The sequence below is a fragment of the Pecten maximus genome, chromosome 19 (genome assembly GCF_902652985.1).
Source record: "Pecten maximus chromosome 19, xPecMax1.1, whole genome shotgun sequence".
Taxonomy (NCBI): domain Eukaryota; kingdom Metazoa; phylum Mollusca; class Bivalvia; order Pectinida; family Pectinidae; genus Pecten; species Pecten maximus.
In genome coordinates, this window is record NC_047033.1 from 6,437,388 (window position 1) to 6,458,546 (window position 21,159).

The 21,159-nt window shown below is 35.3% G+C and overlaps 1 protein-coding gene across 1 annotated transcript in view; it reads right to left on the bottom strand.

Annotated features, from left to right (window-relative positions):
- Nucleotides 1-20,483, bottom strand: part of LOC117317971 (cardioacceleratory peptide receptor-like) — a 46,663-nt gene extending 26,180 nt beyond the window's left edge. Inside the window, exons 1-2 of the mRNA XM_033872941.1 lie at nt 19,589-20,483; nt 6,999-7,140 (exon numbers count right to left, since the gene is read on the bottom strand). Coding sequence (XP_033728832.1) covers nt 6,999-7,140; nt 19,589-19,699 — 253 coding nt within the window. The 5' untranslated portion in view covers nt 19,700-20,483. The remainder of the gene's footprint in view (nt 1-6,998; nt 7,141-19,588) is intronic.
- Between the last annotated feature and the right edge of the window lie 676 nt (nt 20,484-21,159).

A 21,159-nucleotide genomic window follows, 5' to 3' on the forward strand; every position in this document is an offset into this window, starting at 1 on the left:
AAGTTATCACTCTGCGGCACTGTGCGGCACTGTGCACGTGCTTGTTTCTTTGATGTGTCAATCAAATTAGACTCCACTTTATAGCGGGGACTTATTGCGGGTTGCGATTATATAAAATAATATTTAAAAAGGGAGGTTTTACTATCACTTTTCAGCGTTTTATAAGGAAAATAAAATGAAAAACTCAACAATTCCAACAATCTGTCATGTATAAAAAATCTTTTTCTATTAGCCAATTTTTCTGATCTCTCTGCGGGCAAGCCTCTTTAATAATGTCATGAATATCTCGTTTTGGCGGAAAATTTGCTAATTGTTTGTTTTTATGTAGCCTCATTATCTGTTTCTACATTGATATATAATTAATGTAAATTCAGATACACTACATTTCACTTTTCGACACGATCTTTTCACAATGCTTGAGATTTAGATAACATACTGGTTATTCTTTTTTACCAAAGAAACAAAATACATTCAATTGATTTTGTCTAATAATGTTCACTATTTTATTAATAAAATTTGAACGATACCTTAAATTTAATTGATGTTTTCTCAATCCTGTTCGTTTTGTACAATCCATGGATTGACAAAGAATTTGATCGATAACGAAATGGAAATGTATAAAGCGATGCCAATGAGCCTATATTAGGGTTTTACGCCACAGCCATGACGCTCTTCAGATTTTCTTTCAGTACATATGTGGTGTATTTAATCCTTAAATAAATAATACGAAATACGAAATACGAAATACATAACCCATTAAACCCTAAATATTTTAGCATTATAAAACAAACATATTATTCCCCAAATAATAAAAAGTCTACATGTTCAGCCGTCATTATTTAACTTCCGTCTGGAAAGGATAATACCAGCGGATAACACAAATGGCGCTGATGGCAATGGGAAATTCTTGTCAGGTTACAAACGAGATGATCTGGGTCTAGACCACTAGTTATCAGCGGGCTGAGTTGTATCTAACAATTAATACTGACGGTACATATATAACCAATCTCATCGTCATGGAATAGTATTCGTTTCTTTATGTTGATGCGTGTCTATAACCATTTGTCAACGGATAGGTCATGCGATGCTACAAAAGGATATGTAGTGTGTTACACGTGCGTTGATATTACCTAAACTACCTCATTTTTTTCTTTAATTTGACAAGTATAAGACAAACGAAAAGGCACACGATGAAATTGTAAAAAAAAAAACATTAATCAAATATCTGTTTGGTAGCGCCCAATTGACCATTTGTAAATGTCAGACATCCAATATCTATTTGACACTGGTATCGTTGTTCGCACTAAATCCTGGCCATTTATAAATGTTAGAGAAATTTATATACATGATAGAAATGACTTGAGGTTTGAACCAAGTTAAAAGCATGCACTTTCTGAACAATAGCACCTTTTTCGATAAGGTTGAAATAAAAGGAAAAGTTGTTATTAAAATTGAGTTATATAATATATATGATATTCAGGTCGTACCAAAATCAAAGGAAAACATTACATGATAAGCCACATTTAGATATATCATTTTATTAGTAAATGCTAATGCCAAGGCAATCAAGATGAATTATGAAATTAAACCATTTACCAGTTTTCCAATCTTTTGATCTGGATGGTTTTTTTTTTACCATAATGTTTACATGTATATACATTCCGCTTCTTACTCGCCTACCGGAAGCATGTTGTCAACGTTCGTTTTATGACTGACCGATTTCGCCCGTAAGAGCGAGAAGGAAGTTCAGTCAAGTGACCAGTGACTGCCTCAGACTTGAGTAACAGATATTGATACCACTGTTCATAGCAACTAAGATGTTAATCGCCATGGAATCGTCTCTGTCACAATAGTATAGGTTATTGTAATATGTAATTTTAATTTTAAAAAACAAACGTCATGTCACTTTTTTTCTATTTTTTTTTTGTTATTTTCAAATTCTATTCCAGTATTGAAGTTGGACATTTACATGTATTTGGACTAGTATGATATGTTTTAAAGCTGGTAGAACGTTAATGTTTGTGAAATTTGGTTTTGTGTTGGTTTTTTTATCATCATTATTATTTTTTATTTACTTTTTTCACATCTAAGTGGAAGCTTACTCATCAATATGACAAAGTATAGTTTGTTTATCCTTCCGGGACATCTGTCTTAAGTTTTTGCCTTAATCATTTTGCTGGGAAATTCGTCAAATCTGAATTGTTGCTGCATTTTAATACCATTTTATTTCCTTCCATTCATTGATAATTGTGTTGCAGAAAATAAGCTCTTTTACGTATACACAAGTCTGCATGCTATGTCTAATATCTCTATAGAGATGCTTGTTAATGTCATTGATAATTGATACTGAGCACAATTTTCAATCTTAAAATGATAATATTATATCTTTCAATATCTACTGAAACCGGACTCAATAAGTCTACCAAAATCTATTCTGTTTCATTTGTCCGTGAATTTTACCTTGGCCCAGTTTCGTCATTATTCCTTTACTTAAGGAAATAATTCGTTAACGTTATGTTATCCATAGAAATATCTATAGCTTAGACGTTATCATTAAATCTAAAAATGCTTTCCTGTATACCTTTTTTACGTTAATGAGTTCCATTGAAGGAACCTTGATGAAACCGAAGCCTGATTAGATTTATCAACTCGAACGCAAACAAATCGAGACAGGGACCGTAGATTGTGTGCCAAGTCTCTTTGTATCAGGCGGTTAAAACGAATCCACCGTTAGCAGCTATATAAAAAATAAATGTTTTTAACGATCAAACAGAACTATCAGTAAAATGTAGCTTCACCATTAATACACTGTAGAACTCTCATTAGGGTCACAACTAACTCCGATACGATAAAGATAGCTGCCGTCCTGGCAGTTGGAGTCGCACTTGAAAATTACCGCAGAACTCAGTTTATACATAATTCTTACCCACAACTGCCAAATGTTTTTAGAATAATTTCTAAACCCATCCATATTTGTATTTTTGCGTAATGATATTTTGTTATATTCCTCTAACGACGGGCTATTTAGTCATTAGGCTTGTACAAATTCAAATTACTTGGAAAATACGTGATAACTGAAACTTATAATCTTGCTTTGGTCGATTTCATTGGGGTGATGAAGTAGCTGATCTTGAGACAGATTTAGCATTAGCGGCACCGTAATATTTGTATCAATAGTAAATCGCTACTGGTTCGTTAACTAATACAGTTTTGAATCTATTTGCTTTGGTTTTATTTGAGATTTCTTTTAAACTTATCCCAATATCCTGATTTGATGAGACGCTGATTCATTTTCAAGTATATGTATTGCTCTTCTGCACACTTCCACGTGTTCGGCTACTAGCTTCATTGATTTAGGAACACCTTTATGATACATTTTGATAATACTATATCAAATATAATTAATATGCAGGTGTGTGTGTGTGTTAGGCCTTCCTTAAAATTCGCCACTGTCTATACACAATAGCTTCAGTAAGATCCCACGTGGTATTTCCGAATCCTTGATAAAGACTTATGGATCTATATCCTTGCGTCCGCCGACGTATTGATTGGATCTGTTTCCGTATGTATGTTTTAGAGTGCTCGGAGCAACAACGTCAAATCATGTGATAAAACATGATCTATTAAGGTAGGAATGGCCGTAATTCTGACAAAAACCTTATCAACAGAAAACTCATACGTCATAGGTGTCTATTTAATTTTAAATTCACGAAGGGAATGTCAGACGCTGGTTCAACTACACATTAGCGCTATGGTTAATTACCTAAATAATTAACAGTCTTTGAGCTTAATCCTTAATACTAATCGTAGATTGTCTAGTACATTGATATGTCTTTCCGATGTTATTTTGTAGTATACATTGTATGTATCATTACAGTTGTCATGGTATTTTGTAATACATCTTGTACGTATCAGTATAACTGTCATGGTATTTTGTAATACATCTTGTACGCATCACTATAGCTGTCATGGTATTTTGTAATGCATCTTGCACGTATCAGTTAGCTGTCACGGTATTTTGTAATACATCTTGTTAGTATCAGTATAGCTGTCATGGTATTTTGTAATACATCTTGTATATATCAGTATAGCTGCCATGGTATTTTGTAATACATCTTGTATATATCAGTATAGCTGCCATGGTATTTTGTTATGCATCTTATTAGTGTCAGTATAGCTGTCATGGTATTTTGTAATATTGTATTATTTAAGCAATAGCCTATTGAACAAATGACGTTTAAATCCTTAACATCCAATACAGTTTGCTGATAAAATTGATAAAATCAAACATGGCTTTGCAATCTTTTCATAAATAGCAATGCATGTTATAGGACCATAACACCATTTGCTAAAACATTACTTATGTTTATAGTTTCATGCTGTAAGCGATATTATATTATCTCAGGATAAAAACTCTAATTTGTACAAACAGGAGTGTAATACGTGATATATGACATGGTTTGCCAGTGGTTATCTCGATGTCCTTGCATTCAGTGTGTGGGGGTACATGGGGATTCTATCAAATACACCGCCTTGTAGTCGTGTTGTCTTGTAAAGAATACGTAACCATTAGGGATAAAATGTTCTGTCTAGTATATGGGGAGTATAGATCTCACGGCTGTTCCTTCTCGCCGGAGTTTGAACTTCAGTCGTTGTATCTTTATTCCGAACGCGAACTGACACCCAAATTTATAGAAAACATAAAAGAAACAATTAGATTATCAACCCAGACATATAATGGGAAACGTGTCATTTATATGCATTGTAAAACTCTTGAGCATAGTACCAAAACTTGTCATAACAAACCGAAAACACAGCTGGATTTGTCCATGCAGTTGATGTCACGGCCTGTTTCATTGTAGCTTTCGCTGCTCTTTGATCTAGAACAACACATTGTGTCATTGTTTTAGTTGCAACATAATCGTTAACTAGTATTTTTTTTTCAAGGTTTCTGACTTACAGGATATCTATTTTACGAGTATTTATATTGCCAAATGTGCAATTCAGCGTAACTAATCGGCGGTATACATGCGACAGGTTTCGGTTCTTTTTGCAGTAAGTATCGACTCGCAAAGGCAAAATATCGAATTCATGTGATACTGTTAATTGTAAAGTGATGTTAGTGTTTCGTAACGGATAAAGGTGCCAGACACATGTTGCATTTATCAGACAGTTAATGTTATTGTTTAAGTAATTGTTATAGTGATAAAAATATATTGGCCAATACATCTCCGTTTAGTTTTCAGGGAATCGATATATGTTACACTTAATGTGTTCCAGTGTAAACCGAATAAGTACACGTATAGGCTAACGTGTAGAACATCTGTATTTACATTCTATGTCGCATTGGCCTATGTATCGTTAGTTAACCAAGTTGTAGTTATGGGACTATATTTACATTCTATGTCGCATTTTCCTATATACATGTATCGTTAGTTAACCAAATTGAATCTACAGACTATATTTACATTCTATGTCGCATTTGCCTATATATCCTTAGTTAATCCAAATTGTAGTTATGAAGCTGTATTTACATTCCTTGTCGAATTTGCCATTATGTCGTTAGCAAACCAAATTGTAATTATGAGACTATATTTACATTCTGTATCGCATTTGCTTAATACGTCGGTAGTAAACCAAATTGTTGTTATGAGGCTGTATTTACGTTCCTTGTCGCCTTTGCCTATATGTCGTTAGCAAACAAAATTGTAGTTATGAGCCTGTATTTACATTCTATATCGCATTTGCCTATATATCGTTAGTTAACCAAATTGTAGTTATGCGGCTGTATTTACATTCTGTATCGCATTTGCTTAATACGTCGGTAGTAAACCATATGGTATTTATGAGACTGTATACTACAATTAACAGTGATTCGGTCAGTGTCAGCTCGAGGTGCTGTAGGTTAAAACAATGACCTCCAGTTACTTTCGGCCAAGAGAGCTTTCGAATGTTAGCATTCATTTACATAAGCCACCACAAGAAAGAAGGCAACTTCACAAGTTTTGACAGTAAAATGTTATTTTTAAAAAGGAAGTCATCACAAACTTATTATAAGCGCTATTCTTGATCTATACGACGTTACCAAATTGTCCATGTCGTCACACACACAGGGGCTCGTTTCGGAATTTTGAGAAATGCAAGATACTGCAACATGAAAAGTCTAGCATTTATAATAATAAAAACATGGTAAAAAAACATAAGAAAAAAATCTTGGGAAAATGGGGATTATCGACCTGGTTTCCGGATTTTTATGTATACAGGATTTTAGTGTTATGGTTATTCACTGATGTCAAAGGCCTACCTTACTCCTAATTCGAGCCCCTGTGAAGTTCAACATCGTCTGCTAGTTATAATTAGCGACACTGATGTGACCGGTTAGACTGGAATCTGTTTCGAACAAAATATCCTTGGAATAGTATTCACCTACTGTCAATACGACTATCAATTAGAAATTAAGAGCTAATATTCTTCTGAAAATAACATAAATCCATTTGATGGTAACATAAGTGTTTCCGAGGAATCGAGTCTTACCGGTGCAATACCCATTCAATACCGCACCACTTCTAAATGATATCGTATCACTGCGCAGAAAAACGGCTTTAATTTTAAACAATCAGTAATCATGCAATTAAGAACAATTTTACGATATCAGCAAACTTATACGAAATATATAATAAAGCAAACTTTGAGCAAAAATGATTTAACGTGTTTGCTGTTAATAACGACATTAGGTACTATATTATTTCTCCTGAAATTCTAAGCTGTTGATATGGTTAGCGGCAAATTTAAACGCATCATAACCTACAGTAAATAACAAATCTTTATGAATATAAATATAAGCATTGAACTGTTACTTAATGGTAGTATACAGTCGATATGAATACAATTTGAGTGACAGACAAATATTCCATGTCACCCAAACGGGAGACATTCCATTTGAAAAATTTACCTTAATCTTAAAGGATTAGTTTGCTGACAAGGTACATTAGTCTTACCTGAGATTGCTAAATGGAGAACAAAGAAGGACATTCGGTTCCTCTTCTTGTTCCTCATCAGGAGTCCTATTACAATAGCGTTTAGAACGAAGGCAAGCACGAACTCTACACAGACAATACCCGTGGCTATGTTCCAAAGAAGCTGAAAGAGGATATACAATGGAATTAGGTACATATTTTACGGAATAAACAATATTTGGAAAACATCAATAATACGGGAACGAGCGCCTTGATCCACTTATCCGAAATTCGCTTTGAACGTTTCATTTACCAATGTGATTAATATTATGGCCTCAAGCTGGTAATTTGTCATTGCTCGTGCCACGGTGGGTGCAAGTATCTTTCTTAACGATAAAGAATACTACCATAACGCAATGCACAAACATAACTATAAATCATTCTCTCTCCAAATTGTTAAGACGACGGGAATACAATATAACTTTTTAATGAAGACTTTAAAAGAAAAGTAGGCCAAAATTAAGACCACATGTTTCGAAAGGATATACGTCCTCATTTGACAACTTTACATTAATTTGAAAATAAATCAGGCTATTGCCCCTCCCAGCCAGGATTTCGACATTTCGTTCAGCCCATTTTAGTCGCCTCTAATAAATCAACCCCTTTTCGCCAGCAGCATCACTGAATAGTCCTGAAATGACTAAACAGTTGTTTCATTTGTGCTGCTCTCGATTTAACTCGATCTCCATTTGTATTGATAATTAAATCCTTCTGAGATTTTAAGCGGTGATAGACATGGTGGAGGAGGTTTGCCTTTAACCTGTAAGACATGCTTTAATTTAGTTGAAGAATGCATGCGCAGGGATACAAAAACCATGCTTTGGAAAATGTTAGAACTCATGTATGGTTACATAGAAATCACTAGATATATCAGTTACCACCTACAATATCAAGATCTTGCATTGTAATGTCGATACAGTGGAAACCTCACAATGTTAAAGGGACATTGATTCGTTCAGACATCAGCAACGTGCATTTCTATTAACACAATCTATGCCCGAATGGGGATTATATGAGTTTCTGTGTCTACCAGTAATGAAAGCAACGTTAAAATGTACAGAAACAGGACGTTTTTCACACAAATACCGTCACAAATGCCTTTGCGTTAATAAATGATACTTCGGGTCGAATTGAGAATTTGTATGATACATACATGAAGCACTTTGGTTTCCCTAGAGAGTAAAATCGCCGTATTATTTTAAAGATTATAACTTTGACTACTTGGGGGAAATACACATTTCCCATTAAGTTTCATTTTGGCGACATACACTTAATACAAACGAAGGAATGTACTATCACGAGAACCATGATAGTGTCTTATTAGAAACGGTCAGTCATTGATCAATTAACAGTTTCCATTTAATGACACAGGCAAGACATTAAAATGTAAAAGTGTAATATAAAAATGTTTGAAGAACCGTGGCTGGACTACAATTAAACTTGCTATTTTGTCTGGGGTTTAAGAGAAAATACCAAACCATCATAACTTTAATTATTATTTATATATGATGTTTCATATAAGTAACATAAGCATCTGCTAGCTCACAATTTATTATCCACGGTCATCGGGCCTTAAACTACCGGTCATCACCTCAACTGTCTGGAGAGGGTCCATCTCGAGCTTCTATTCGACTATAACGGCTTGCACACAATATATCAAACACTGTCCTACCACCTACTCATTCGCTGAGAAACGGAGTAAATAATGGTGTTAAAATTACACAATGACCTTACCTGGATATGAACAACCGTCTTATTGACCATCAAGCCATTATCCTACCAATAGACCACTGTGTCTCATAGAGCATTGAACTTGTGTTTTGCTTTTGAAACAGCATGAACAGATATGCCGAGGTTAATATGGGTAAGCATAACAAATATTTGAATTATAAAACATCAAGGCTGTACTATTATGTGTATGGGTGGTTCAATGGACAGAAGTAACAAACTTGCCTTTCACCTAGGCGGCTGGGGTTCGAATCCCCGATCGGATTTAAATCTTTTGAAATGGTGTCACCTGCCCGATCACGTGGGTTTTCTCTGAGTATTCCGGTTTTCTCTCACAGAATGACCCCTCGTGAGCTTCCATCCGGGCTAACAAGCGTTATTAATATCAGTTGATATAACTTGATTCGTAATTGTTGTAACATAAATTAAGCTTGAATATTTGCTGTCAGTAAACATTATCCTGCCAATGGAAAGGAAGTAAAATCATCGCATCAGCAATAATCAAAATCAAAGGAACGTTATTAGATTCGTAAGTGCGTTGTCTGCCGCCTAACAAGAATAATTCTGTTATAGGAGCTGTGAAGCACTGTGGTTTATTCTTTGGTACAGATCAGAACCGTACATTTGTGTTGACTTAAATAAAACAAGAGAAAGAAGGACTGAAATAACGCGACATAATGGCTCTTGTTGTCCTTAAATCTGATTGTAATGTAAACAAACCAATAAAGTAGCCTGTTATTCCGTTGCAGTCCCAAATAATCGGTCAATTCTTTATTCATTACATTGCTGTTAGGACCTAAGCGGGGTATTCACAAACACATTACTCTCACTCCAAACATAAAAATACTGGTTCTCTATGTATGGGCCTATTAGAACCATAAACTCTTTGACAAAAAAAATTAACATCTGTAACGATGTGTGATGAAGGTTTATTTTATATTGTTATTTTTATCATAATTTCCTATATCAATTTTAATAATTAAGCGGTATACACCGAAACAGCAGCACTGGAATATCTTTTTTTTTTATATTTTTATATTTTTACACCAAGTTAGTAGTACCGTGATATGTTACCATACCTATACAACAAAATAGTACCACTGGGATATGTTACCATACCTATACACCAAAATAGTAACACAGGGGTATGTTACCATACCTATACAAAAAAATAGTAATATTGGGATATGTTACCATACCTATACACCAAAATAGTAACACTGGGATGTGTTACCATACCTATACACCAAAATAGTACCACAGGGATATGTTACCATACCTATACACCAAAATAGTAACACTGGGATATGTTACCATACCTATACACCAAAATAGTAACACTGGGATATGTTACCATACCTATACACCAAAATAGAACCACTGGGATATGTTACCATACCTATACACCAAAATAGTAACACAGGGATATGTTACCATACCTATACACCAAAATAGTAACACTGGGATATGTTACCATACCCAAACACCAAAATAGTAATACAGGGATATGTTACCATACCTATACACCAAAATAGTACCACAGGGATATGTTACCATACCTATACACCAAAATAGTACCACAGGGATATGTTACCATACCTATACACCAAAATAGTAACACTGGGATATGTTACCATACTTATACCCCAAAATAGTAACACAGGGATATGTTACCATACCTATACCCCAAAATAGTAACACAGGGATATGTTACCATACTTATATACCACAATAGTAACACAGGGATATGTGACCATACCTATACCCCAAAATAGTAACACAGGGATATGTTACCATACCTATACCCCAAAATAGTAACACAGGGATATGTTACCATACTTATATACCACAATAGTAACACAGGGATATGTTACCATACCTATACACCAAAATAGTAACACCGGGACAGTTACCATACCTATACACCAACATAGTAACACAGGGATATGTTACCATACCTATACACCAAAATAGTAACGCAGGGATATGTTACCATACCTATACACCAAAATAGTACCACAGGGATATGTTACCATACCTATACACCAAAATAGTAACACATTGATATGTTACCATACCTATACACCAAAATAGTAACACAGGGATATGTTACCTGACCTATACACCAAAATAGTAACACAGGGATATGTTACCATACCTATACACCAAAATAGTAACACTGAGATATGTTACCATACCTATACACCAAAATAGTAACACTGAGATATGTTACCATACCTATACACCAAAATAGTAACACAGGGATATGTTACCATACCTTTACACCAAAATAGTAACACTGAGATATGTTGCCATACCTATACACCAAAATAGTAACACAGGGATATGTTACCATACCTATACACCAAAATAATAACACACGGATATGTTACCATGCATTTAAACATTTCTTCTCTACACTTGCTTCCTGCTGAATTTGATAAAAATATGGGCATCGTGAAAGCATCCTAACAAAATTCAAACATATCTTTATCCTTTTATTTAGAGTGGTTAATCATTTTATTCCGAGTGGTTAATCATTTTATTCTGAGTGGTTAAACCTTTTATTCTGGGTGGTTAAACCTTTTATTCTGGGGGATTTATCATTTTGTTTGAGTGATTTATCATTTGGTTTGAGTGATTTATCATTTGGTTTGAGTGATTAATCCTTTTTTTCTGAGTGATTTATCCCTTAATTCTGAGTAACTAATCCTTTAATTCTGAGTGGCTAATCCTTTAATTCTGAGTGGTTAATCCTTTAATTCTGAGTGGCTAATCCTTTAATTCTGAGTGATTTATCCTTTAATTCTTAGTGGCTAATCCTTTAATTCTGAGTGATTTATCCCTTAATTCTTAGTGGCTAATCCTTTAATTCTTAGTGGCTAATCCTTTAATTCTGAGTGACTTATCCTTTAATTCTGAGTGGTTAATCCTTTGGTTTGATTGGTTAATCCTTTTATTCTGAGTGATCAATACTGTATATTAAATCTCTTATACGGAGTTTTTTTACTCATATTATGAAATTTATTGAAATTATTGATCTTTATTCACTTCCCCATCCAAAGTATTTCCTTGTTACCTATTACTGCCAGTCCTAGAGGGATGAAATATCTGTTTTCTGCAAGTTAATTCATTTTGGTTCTACTGTATTTAACTCTCTATTTGTATTTAGAATTCTTAACACCTAGAATGTCCTTTATTGTCCTTTGATTATACACACACACAATACAGTACCGAATTTTCGCCAAAAGGAATGTTAAAGATTATACCATTTATTTATCAAGTTATTGAATTTATCAATATATGATTATCTTATTTGTTATTGGTTATTGTATTCATAACGAATTTGTATTCATAACATATATGATACGTAGGTAACATGTACTTTAAAGGACTGCAAAGGGCAAGTGTACTCTAAAGGACCCGAATGATCACGTGTACTTTAAAGGGACGTAAAGGTCACATGTACTTTAAAGGACTGCCAAGGGCAAGTGTACTCTAAAGGACCCGAATGATCACGTGTACTTTAAAGGGACGTAAAGGTCACATGTACTTTAAAGGACCGCAAAGGGCAAGTGTACTCTAAAGGAAGGGCTGTAAAGGTCACATGTACTTTAAAGGATCGTAAAGGTCAAATGTACTATAAAGATCATAACTGACACATGTTCTTTGAAGGATCGTAATGATCACATGCACTTTAAACGACTGTAAAGAACACCTACCACAAAGCCAATTGGGACAACATAAAAGAAGACCTCGCCAAACTTGATATTACACTTAACGAACAGACTGACAAAACAGCAAATGACATGTGGAACACATTTAAATCAACACTCCACGAATCAGTAAGCAAAAACATACCTCAAAAACTCCTGACCTACAAACACCGACTTCCATGGATGACACACCCCATACGCTGCCTCATAAAGCAGTCCAAACGTCTACACTCCAAAAGCCGCACTAACCACCATCTCACACAAAAATACAAAACCATAAAAGCAGAAGTACAGAAACAAACACGCAACGCATACCTAAACTACATAGAAAAAATGATCAAAGACATACCCATAAACGAACCAGACTCCCCACACTCTAACCGAAAATACAACCCCAAAAAACTATTCTCTTACATCAAAACCACAAGAAAAGAAAATACTGACATCACATCCCTTCGCAAAGACGGACATCTCACTACAGACCCAACCATAAAAGCAAACATCCTCAATCATGAATTTCAAGCCGCATTCACAACAGAACAGAACAACAATATACCAGACAAAGGACCATCGCCACACCCCACCATGCCACAAATCCACATTACACGCAACGGAGTAGACAAATTACTAGGAAACATAAATCCCCACAAAGCGACAGGACATGACCAAATACACGGCAAAATTCTTAAACAGCTCAAAGACCCCATAGCACCCATACTCACAAAAATCTTCAACACTTCACTCAGCACAGGGACACTACCACACGACTGGAAACACGCAAATGTAAACCCAATATACAAGAAAGGAGACAAACACAACCCCACTAACTACCGCCCAATCTCACTCACTTGCATCGCATGCAAAATCATGGAACACATCATCACAAGCGCAACAATGAAACATCTAGATGACGATAACATACTCTACAACGTAGAACACGGCTTCCGCTCCTCAAGATCATGCGAAACACAACTCGCCACATTCATACACGACCTAACACTAAATAACAATACAAACAAACAGACAGACATTGTCATAATGGACTTTGCCAAAGCATTTGACAAAGTCCCACACAAACGCCTCCAGTACAAACTCAAATACTAGGGATTACAGGGAACACACTGACATGGATTACAGACTTTCTAACACACCGCACCCAAACAGTATTACTTGAAGGGAAACAATCGGACAAAGTCCAAGTCACTTCAGGAGTACCTCAAGGAACCTGCTTGGGCCCCATACTCTTCCTCATATACATCAACGACCTACCAGACTACATCAAACACAGCACTCTCAGACTCTTCGCCGACGATAGCATCATCTACAAGACAATCCACAACATAGACGACGCACACAAATTACAACAAGACATAAACTCAGCAGGACAGTGGGAACAAGACTGGCTCATGAAATTTCACCCAAACAAATGCAACATCATATCCACTTCAAACAAACGCTCCAAAACAACATACAACTACCAACTGCACGACCACACACTGCAACAAGTCGACGCCAGCAAATATCTAGGACTCACATTACAGAAAAATCTCAAATGGGACACACACATCAACAACATCACTGCAAACGCCAACAGATCACTAGGCTTCCTAAAACGCAACCTGAAAATAAACTCACAACATATAAAAGAACACGCATACAAAGCCCTAGTGAGACCCAAACTGGAATACTGCTCTTCCATATGGGACCCGCACAACACAAACCAAATCAACCAAATAGAAAAAATTCAACGCAGAGCAGCACGATACGTACAAAACAGATACCACAACACAAGTTCAGTACAAGACATGATGGACAAACTCAACTGGTCCACACTTCAAACACGCAGACTCAAGACCAGACTTATACTATTATACAAAATCATTCACCATCATGTCGCAATAGACCCACACGGCATCATGCACCCAGCAGACCCTAGGACAAGGCAAACACACCCCTACACCTTCAGACACCTATCTGCCACCAATGACACATACAAATACTCCTTTTTCCCACACACAATAACACAATGGAACCTCCTCCCGGTGGCAGCAGTACAATGCACTACACTAGAGATCTTCAAGGCACATATACACAATGCAGCCCTTGATGATCTCAAACATACACCGTAAACACACCCTCATGTTTTTATCTTATAGTTTCCACTAAAAAAAATTAATAAAAAAAAAAAAACTCTCACTGTACCCAAATCCCCTCACTTTTTTTTCTTTTAACAGCATCCAACCATCAAGTGACCGTAATCGTCATTTTTGACGGAGGTCTCACCAATAAGAGAAGACGAACACATGTACTTTAAGAATCGTGAAGGTTACATGTACCTTAAAGGTTCTTAAAGAGCACGTGTATCTTAAATAACCGTAAACGACATATGTACTTTAAAGAACGTCGGCAGGGTACATACTGTGCAACGGACCATAACAGGTAAATGTACAGTAAGAACCGTAGAGGGCACGTGCTGTTCTACATAGGACAGTAAACAACACCTGTTTTCAAATGATCCTTAAGGATCGTAAAAGGCACGTGGATTTTAAAGGACACAACATATCCTTCTTCAGATACAATTGATATAAATCAATTTTAGGATCAATATTTACACCAAAATCCTGATATGTTAAGTGAAGTTTTAAGTATTTCGCAGTATGTCTTCCTTAAGAGAATGTTATTGTTTATTATATATCATCTTGTAACACGATACAAAAAAGTCCCATACTTTGTGGTGTGGATTTAGATTTATTTCAACGGTTTCTGTCCCCCACCCTATATATTTCCTTGAGCGATGTGAGTTCTATTCAGACTATCCTATTCCGTAATACCTTGTGGTTCCGTTGTAGCCACCAAATTTCCCATTTTGACTTTACCCGGTTTCTCTCTAGATATATATTTGAGGCTAATAAGAGTGATGTTAAGCATGTAAATTTGTATATTGATATAACATATGTCAATTCATTTGATGATGATCATTATCATGATCATGATCACGATGATGATGATCATGACGTTTTATTTAAATTTATCACGTTAAATATAATATATAATTTATTAACACTGTTTTCAGAGATGGAACATCAGGTAGCCTCAGTGACATATTATACATATCCTTTATGTGATATGGAGCGAGGGTGGAAGATGGCTAAATATCCAGCCACCACTGAGATCCGCTGTCACTTGTCTTTCTGAGCAGTCAATATCCTCTCTCACATGAAAAAGAGGCTTTGACATGTTACCATACCTTTACACCAAAATTGTAACACAGGGATATGTTACCATGCCTATACACCAAAATAGTAACACATGGATATGTCACCATGCATTTAAACATTTCTTCTCTACACTTGCTTCCTGATGAATTTGATAGAAATATTGGCATCGTGAAAGCATCCTAACAAAATTCAAACATATCTTTATCCTTTTATTTAGAGTGGTTAATCATTTTATTTAGAGTGGCTAATCATTTTATTCTGAGTGGTTAAACCTTTTATTCTGAGTGTTTAAACCTTTTATTCTGGGTGATTTATCATTTGGTTTGAGTGATTAATCCTTTGGTTTGAGTGATTAATCCTTTGGTTTGAGTGATTAATCCTTTTATTCTGAGTGATTTATCCCTTAATGCTGAGTAACTAATCCTTTAATTCTGAGTGGCTAATCCTTTAATTCTGAGTGGCTAATCCTTCAATTCTGAGTGGCTAATCCTTTAATTCTGATTGGCTAATCCTTTAATTCTGAGTGGCTTATCCTTTAATTCTGAGTGGCTAATCATTTAATTCTGAGTGGCTAATCCTTTAATTCTGAGTGGTTAATCCATTAATTCTGAGTGACTTTTCCTTTAATTCTGAGTGGTTAATCCTTTGGTTTGATTGGTTAATACTTTTATTCTAAATGATCAATACTGTATCTGTATTCTTTTACACTGAGTTTGTATACTCATATTATGAAATTTATTGAAATTATTTATCTTTATTCACTTCCCCATCCAAAGTATTTCCTTGTTACCTATTACTGCCAGTCCTAGAGGGATGAAATATCTGTTTTCTGCAACTTAATTCATTTTGGTTCTACTGTATTTAACTCTCTATTTTATTTAGAATTCTTAACACCTAGGATCGTAATGATCACATGCACTTTAAAGGACTGTAAAGAACACATGTACTTTAAGAATCGTGAAGGTTACATGTACCTTAATGGACCTTAAAGAGCACGTGTATCTTAAAGAACTGTAAACGACATATGTACTTTAAAGAACGTCGGCAGGGTACATGCTGTGCAACGGACCATAACAGGTAAATGTACAGTAAGAACCGTAGAGAGCACGTGCTGTTCTACATAGGGCGTAAACAACACCTGTTTTCAAACGATCCTTAAGGATAGTAAAAGGCACGTGGATTTTAAAGGACACAACATATCCTTATTCAGATACAATTGATATAAATTAATTTTAGGATCAATATTTATACCAAAATCCTGATATGTTAAGTGAAGTTTTAAGTATTTCGCAGTATGTCTTCCTTAAGAGAATGTGATTGTTTATTATATATCATCTTGCAACACGATACAAAAAGTCCCATACTTTTTGTTGTGGATTTTGATTTATTTCAACGGTTTCAGCAGAACTTTAAAACGCTATGTAAATTTCATCTGAGGTTTATTAAAAATGTATTAATACATTGCAGCGACATTCCCGCTAACACGCACCACGACTGCATCAATGATAATAAACAGGTAAATTCAAATTCTTATTAATTAATCAACATTCTGAAGACAGTAAGGGATCACGTTGTCTGAAGTTGGCAAGCATCACGAACACAATATGGCCAACGCAAGAGTTGAAAGTTTTAAAGAATGTAGGGCAATAAGAGTTCTCATTACAGAAGCACTCTTTAGCTACCAGTAAATGTAATAACATGTTCTGGACAAACCTATACCGCATTTGTACTGGAACAAATCCTCTAATTTACTGATTAAAGTCTTTGTTAAGAAGATTGATATTCTATACTCAGCCAAAACTCATTATTATTTTATTTTTTATTTTTTTTTTTTTTATCTTTTTTTTTTATCTTTTTTTTATCTTTTATTTTTTATTTATTTTTGGCAATATTGAACCTTTTTATTGGAAATAATAGATGTTCTATGTTAAACCGCAATCATTTGCATTAGTCAGGAGAAATACTCAGATAATACTCAAATAATTCATGACATTGCAAGCCTGCAATATACTGTATATACGTTAACGTTTATTGTTCTTGCGCGCATAAACCGTGGATTTGAAAAGAACAAAAGAAATTAAAAACAAATGCAACCAATATTCTTACTAGTCTCCATCTCAATCACCTCAACATGTGGTAGGTCCACCTTGAATATTTAACAGTAATACAAAGACTCGAAATTGTTCAGTCTGATAACACTTGAAAACCAGTACGCTTCAGTGGGGTAGCACTATAAATCGGAAAAGTTCCGGACTATAACAAATAGACTTAACACCGCAGCCTCCAAAAACATACATACCACACAACCTGCACTCACGACATACATGCATGTCGAACGCACGGGAGGCCGTCCTTATGTGACCTTAGCTGTTGAAAGGACGTCAAACAGTAATAAAGTAAATAAAACCAATAATCAACCTGTCATAACCATTCTAGCCCTCCATAGAAACTATCAATCACATTAAGTTACCATGTCCATCTATATTCGCTTCGTATGTTTATGGTTTAATTGTCCGCTCATCGTTTTCCGGTAGATCATTGACTTGAAGTACCTGGCGATATAACGAACGGTCGTAATATGATCCCTACCCATAAACCTCAAGATCATCAGGGACCATCATGTCATCGTTCTTTTATGATCTACGACTTTTTTGCCGGAAGTGACGCATAATGTCATGACCAGTGACGTATTTCGTTAAAGAACGCTATTAATTTCTACGAAAGTTTCATTGTATAGTTGACAGTTTATAAGGAGTTACACTACGTAACTTTTTCATACAACGCTAATTCGTGTGTGTTATATATATTGACTACCCAACATACAAATTGATTTGGTTGCGACTTTACAACACCAATTCATTATTTCGCTCTTGTTCTGAACATCCCAGATTCCTGATTTAATAGACTTTAGCTGAATAACACGAGAGCAGATTGATTTTCGCTTCAGAACAATAAAGTCTTGATTTGGTATTGACTGAATGACAAATTCCAGGGCGACATAACTCCAGGAAGTGTTTGAGGAATATTTTCATGTTCTGTTATATCAGTACCGTACGCTCCTGTGTATTGTCCGGGGGTTTTAAGGTTTACACCATTAAATATGTCTTATGTGGCTCTCTGATAATGTCAGCTACCTGACAAAATGTTTTATCATAATATTGATCCTTTATGGGTATGTAATTATGTTTTAAAAAATAATGTGAAAGAGTTATACAAAAATGGAAATCTGATGTTGAAGACTGTTCAAAAACTACCTGTACCGAAAGAAGAACTGTGTTTTGAAAAATACCTTGATGTTTTAGATGTGAAAAATGCAAAAGAGTTGTATAAAATAATATGTAATCATATGTAACCAATTCAATCTGGCGGGTGGTATAATATAGATAGAGCTAAAAGGATATGTAAATGATGTAGAAAACTGGTCATAAATTTCTTTATATTCTAGAATGCCCCAGAATTTGATATACAAGGAAATTCGATCCAAAATCGATCAAATTTCGATCACAGAAAGACCCGCACGAAAACATTGAGCACAATCACGTATTAAACGAGTTGTCTAGATTATAATTTCCAATCATTAGCATGTAGGTGGCATCATCTTTATGTATGTATTTATACATAGGCAAATTAAATTATTTCGATACGGCAGATTAATAAGAATATTTTTCTAAATTATATTCTACGGAACCAGACTAATTCATAGAGGTATATTGTTGTGGAGGGATATTTTATCATTGATCAAGGACCAGCATAGCAGGGCTTTGTTGTTGGCCTTTTACTTACGTCGTTAATCGGATTAAGAGGTACAGCTCTGACACAAATGCCGAGGTGTGCCTATTAGCCGAGATTGGAAGCAACGAATAGAATTGCGGGATTTCTATGAAATATTGATAAGCATTAGTTTACATACCTTGTGGTCAGAGTAAGTCTCGCGACCATTTGGACTATCCCCTGTCATGTTCGTGGTGACATCCATGCCAGTATTGTCTGTGTGATCAGACTGATTCATTGTCGAGGTCATTTCGAAAAGTATTTATTTCACCAGAGGTAAACCATTTATCCGTTCGGAAAGTATCCTCCGCCAACAATATCTTTTTAATGATGAGCGAAAACAATCTATCTTTTAACGTGGAAAAATAAAAGATATATATATATATGAAAATCAATCGCCGACTTGTGTCTTCTGTCCTTTTCCGTTGATAGAGCCTGTATTTCGTCTACCAATATCCGATAAATTATCTCAGAACAAGTCTGTAACGAATGTCTTCCGTTTTCGTTATGCATTCATCCAAAAAGCGTAAGGTAATAAAAGTTTTAAAACACAAATTTGCTGCAAGACCATATCTCCAAATTACAAGCAAGGTCGGAAATCCTCCTAAAATCCATATGGTTTCTTAAAAATGTGAATAAGAACTGACATTGTTGTATATCTTTATGCTATAAAAGCCGAGGTTTAAATATCTTGAACTTGTATTCTCGCACAGATAGAGGATTCCTTTCCAAGATGATGTCGTCATTATGGAAATGTGTCATTTTCCATAACTACAGGTTGTCCTTTTATACAATTGTACAATGCTCGTGAAATAACGGACAATGTTTTTCATGAAATAATGAACTATCAAAGGCGAAGACATGCAAATTAAAATGTTCTCTTTTACCGCCCAACATGAAGCATCACTCTAGAATTCATAAGCCATATATTTACACATTTTTTTCAGAAGTAATCCATATAAGCACATCAATTCCAAAATCAAATTGATCAATCCATATAACTTTCTGTTAATCGAAAACACCTTCACTGACGAAAACGTTTAATTGCAAGTATTGAACATCCAGCAGGAAGCATGGGTAACTGATCAATGGAAGACGGCCAATCATCACAGCTGTGTGTCAGGATACAGTGAGACTTTCCCATCAACAGGTGAATATTATACAGCCTCAGTTCTATCGATCTCACAAGGCTAATCCCTCGCTCACTTTCGATCTCACACGGCTTATCCCTTACTCACTAACCGGTCTATGGATATCGGTGATAAGTCCAGTGATAGGAGGTGAACCTTCATTGGAATAACAACGTATAAGTACTGATAATAGATGTTCTCAGTTTTCAGCATAAACAGAGGTTGATATACGGTCAAGGACGTAATTTTAGGTAATGTAAATGTACTATTCACGTCTATTTTCCTTTGAACCATAAGTCGAGACTACTTGGTGAAGCAGGCTCAAGTTAGCAGCGGACCCGTTATTCACGCTGCTGGCAACGGATTCGTTATTTGAATATCCAATACCGAATTACGAATCTGCTGCTAATTTCAGCCCGCTGCTAGTGGACTTAAGTCCCCGAAATTTGCCTCTACAGTGTACACCATTTGTTATTTTAACGATTTGTTCTTCTTTTTTTAAGGTTGTACAAAAGACGCACAAGGTATTAGTACATATCAAAATAAACTGCGAGTTTGATACAGTAGAGTCAAAAGGAAT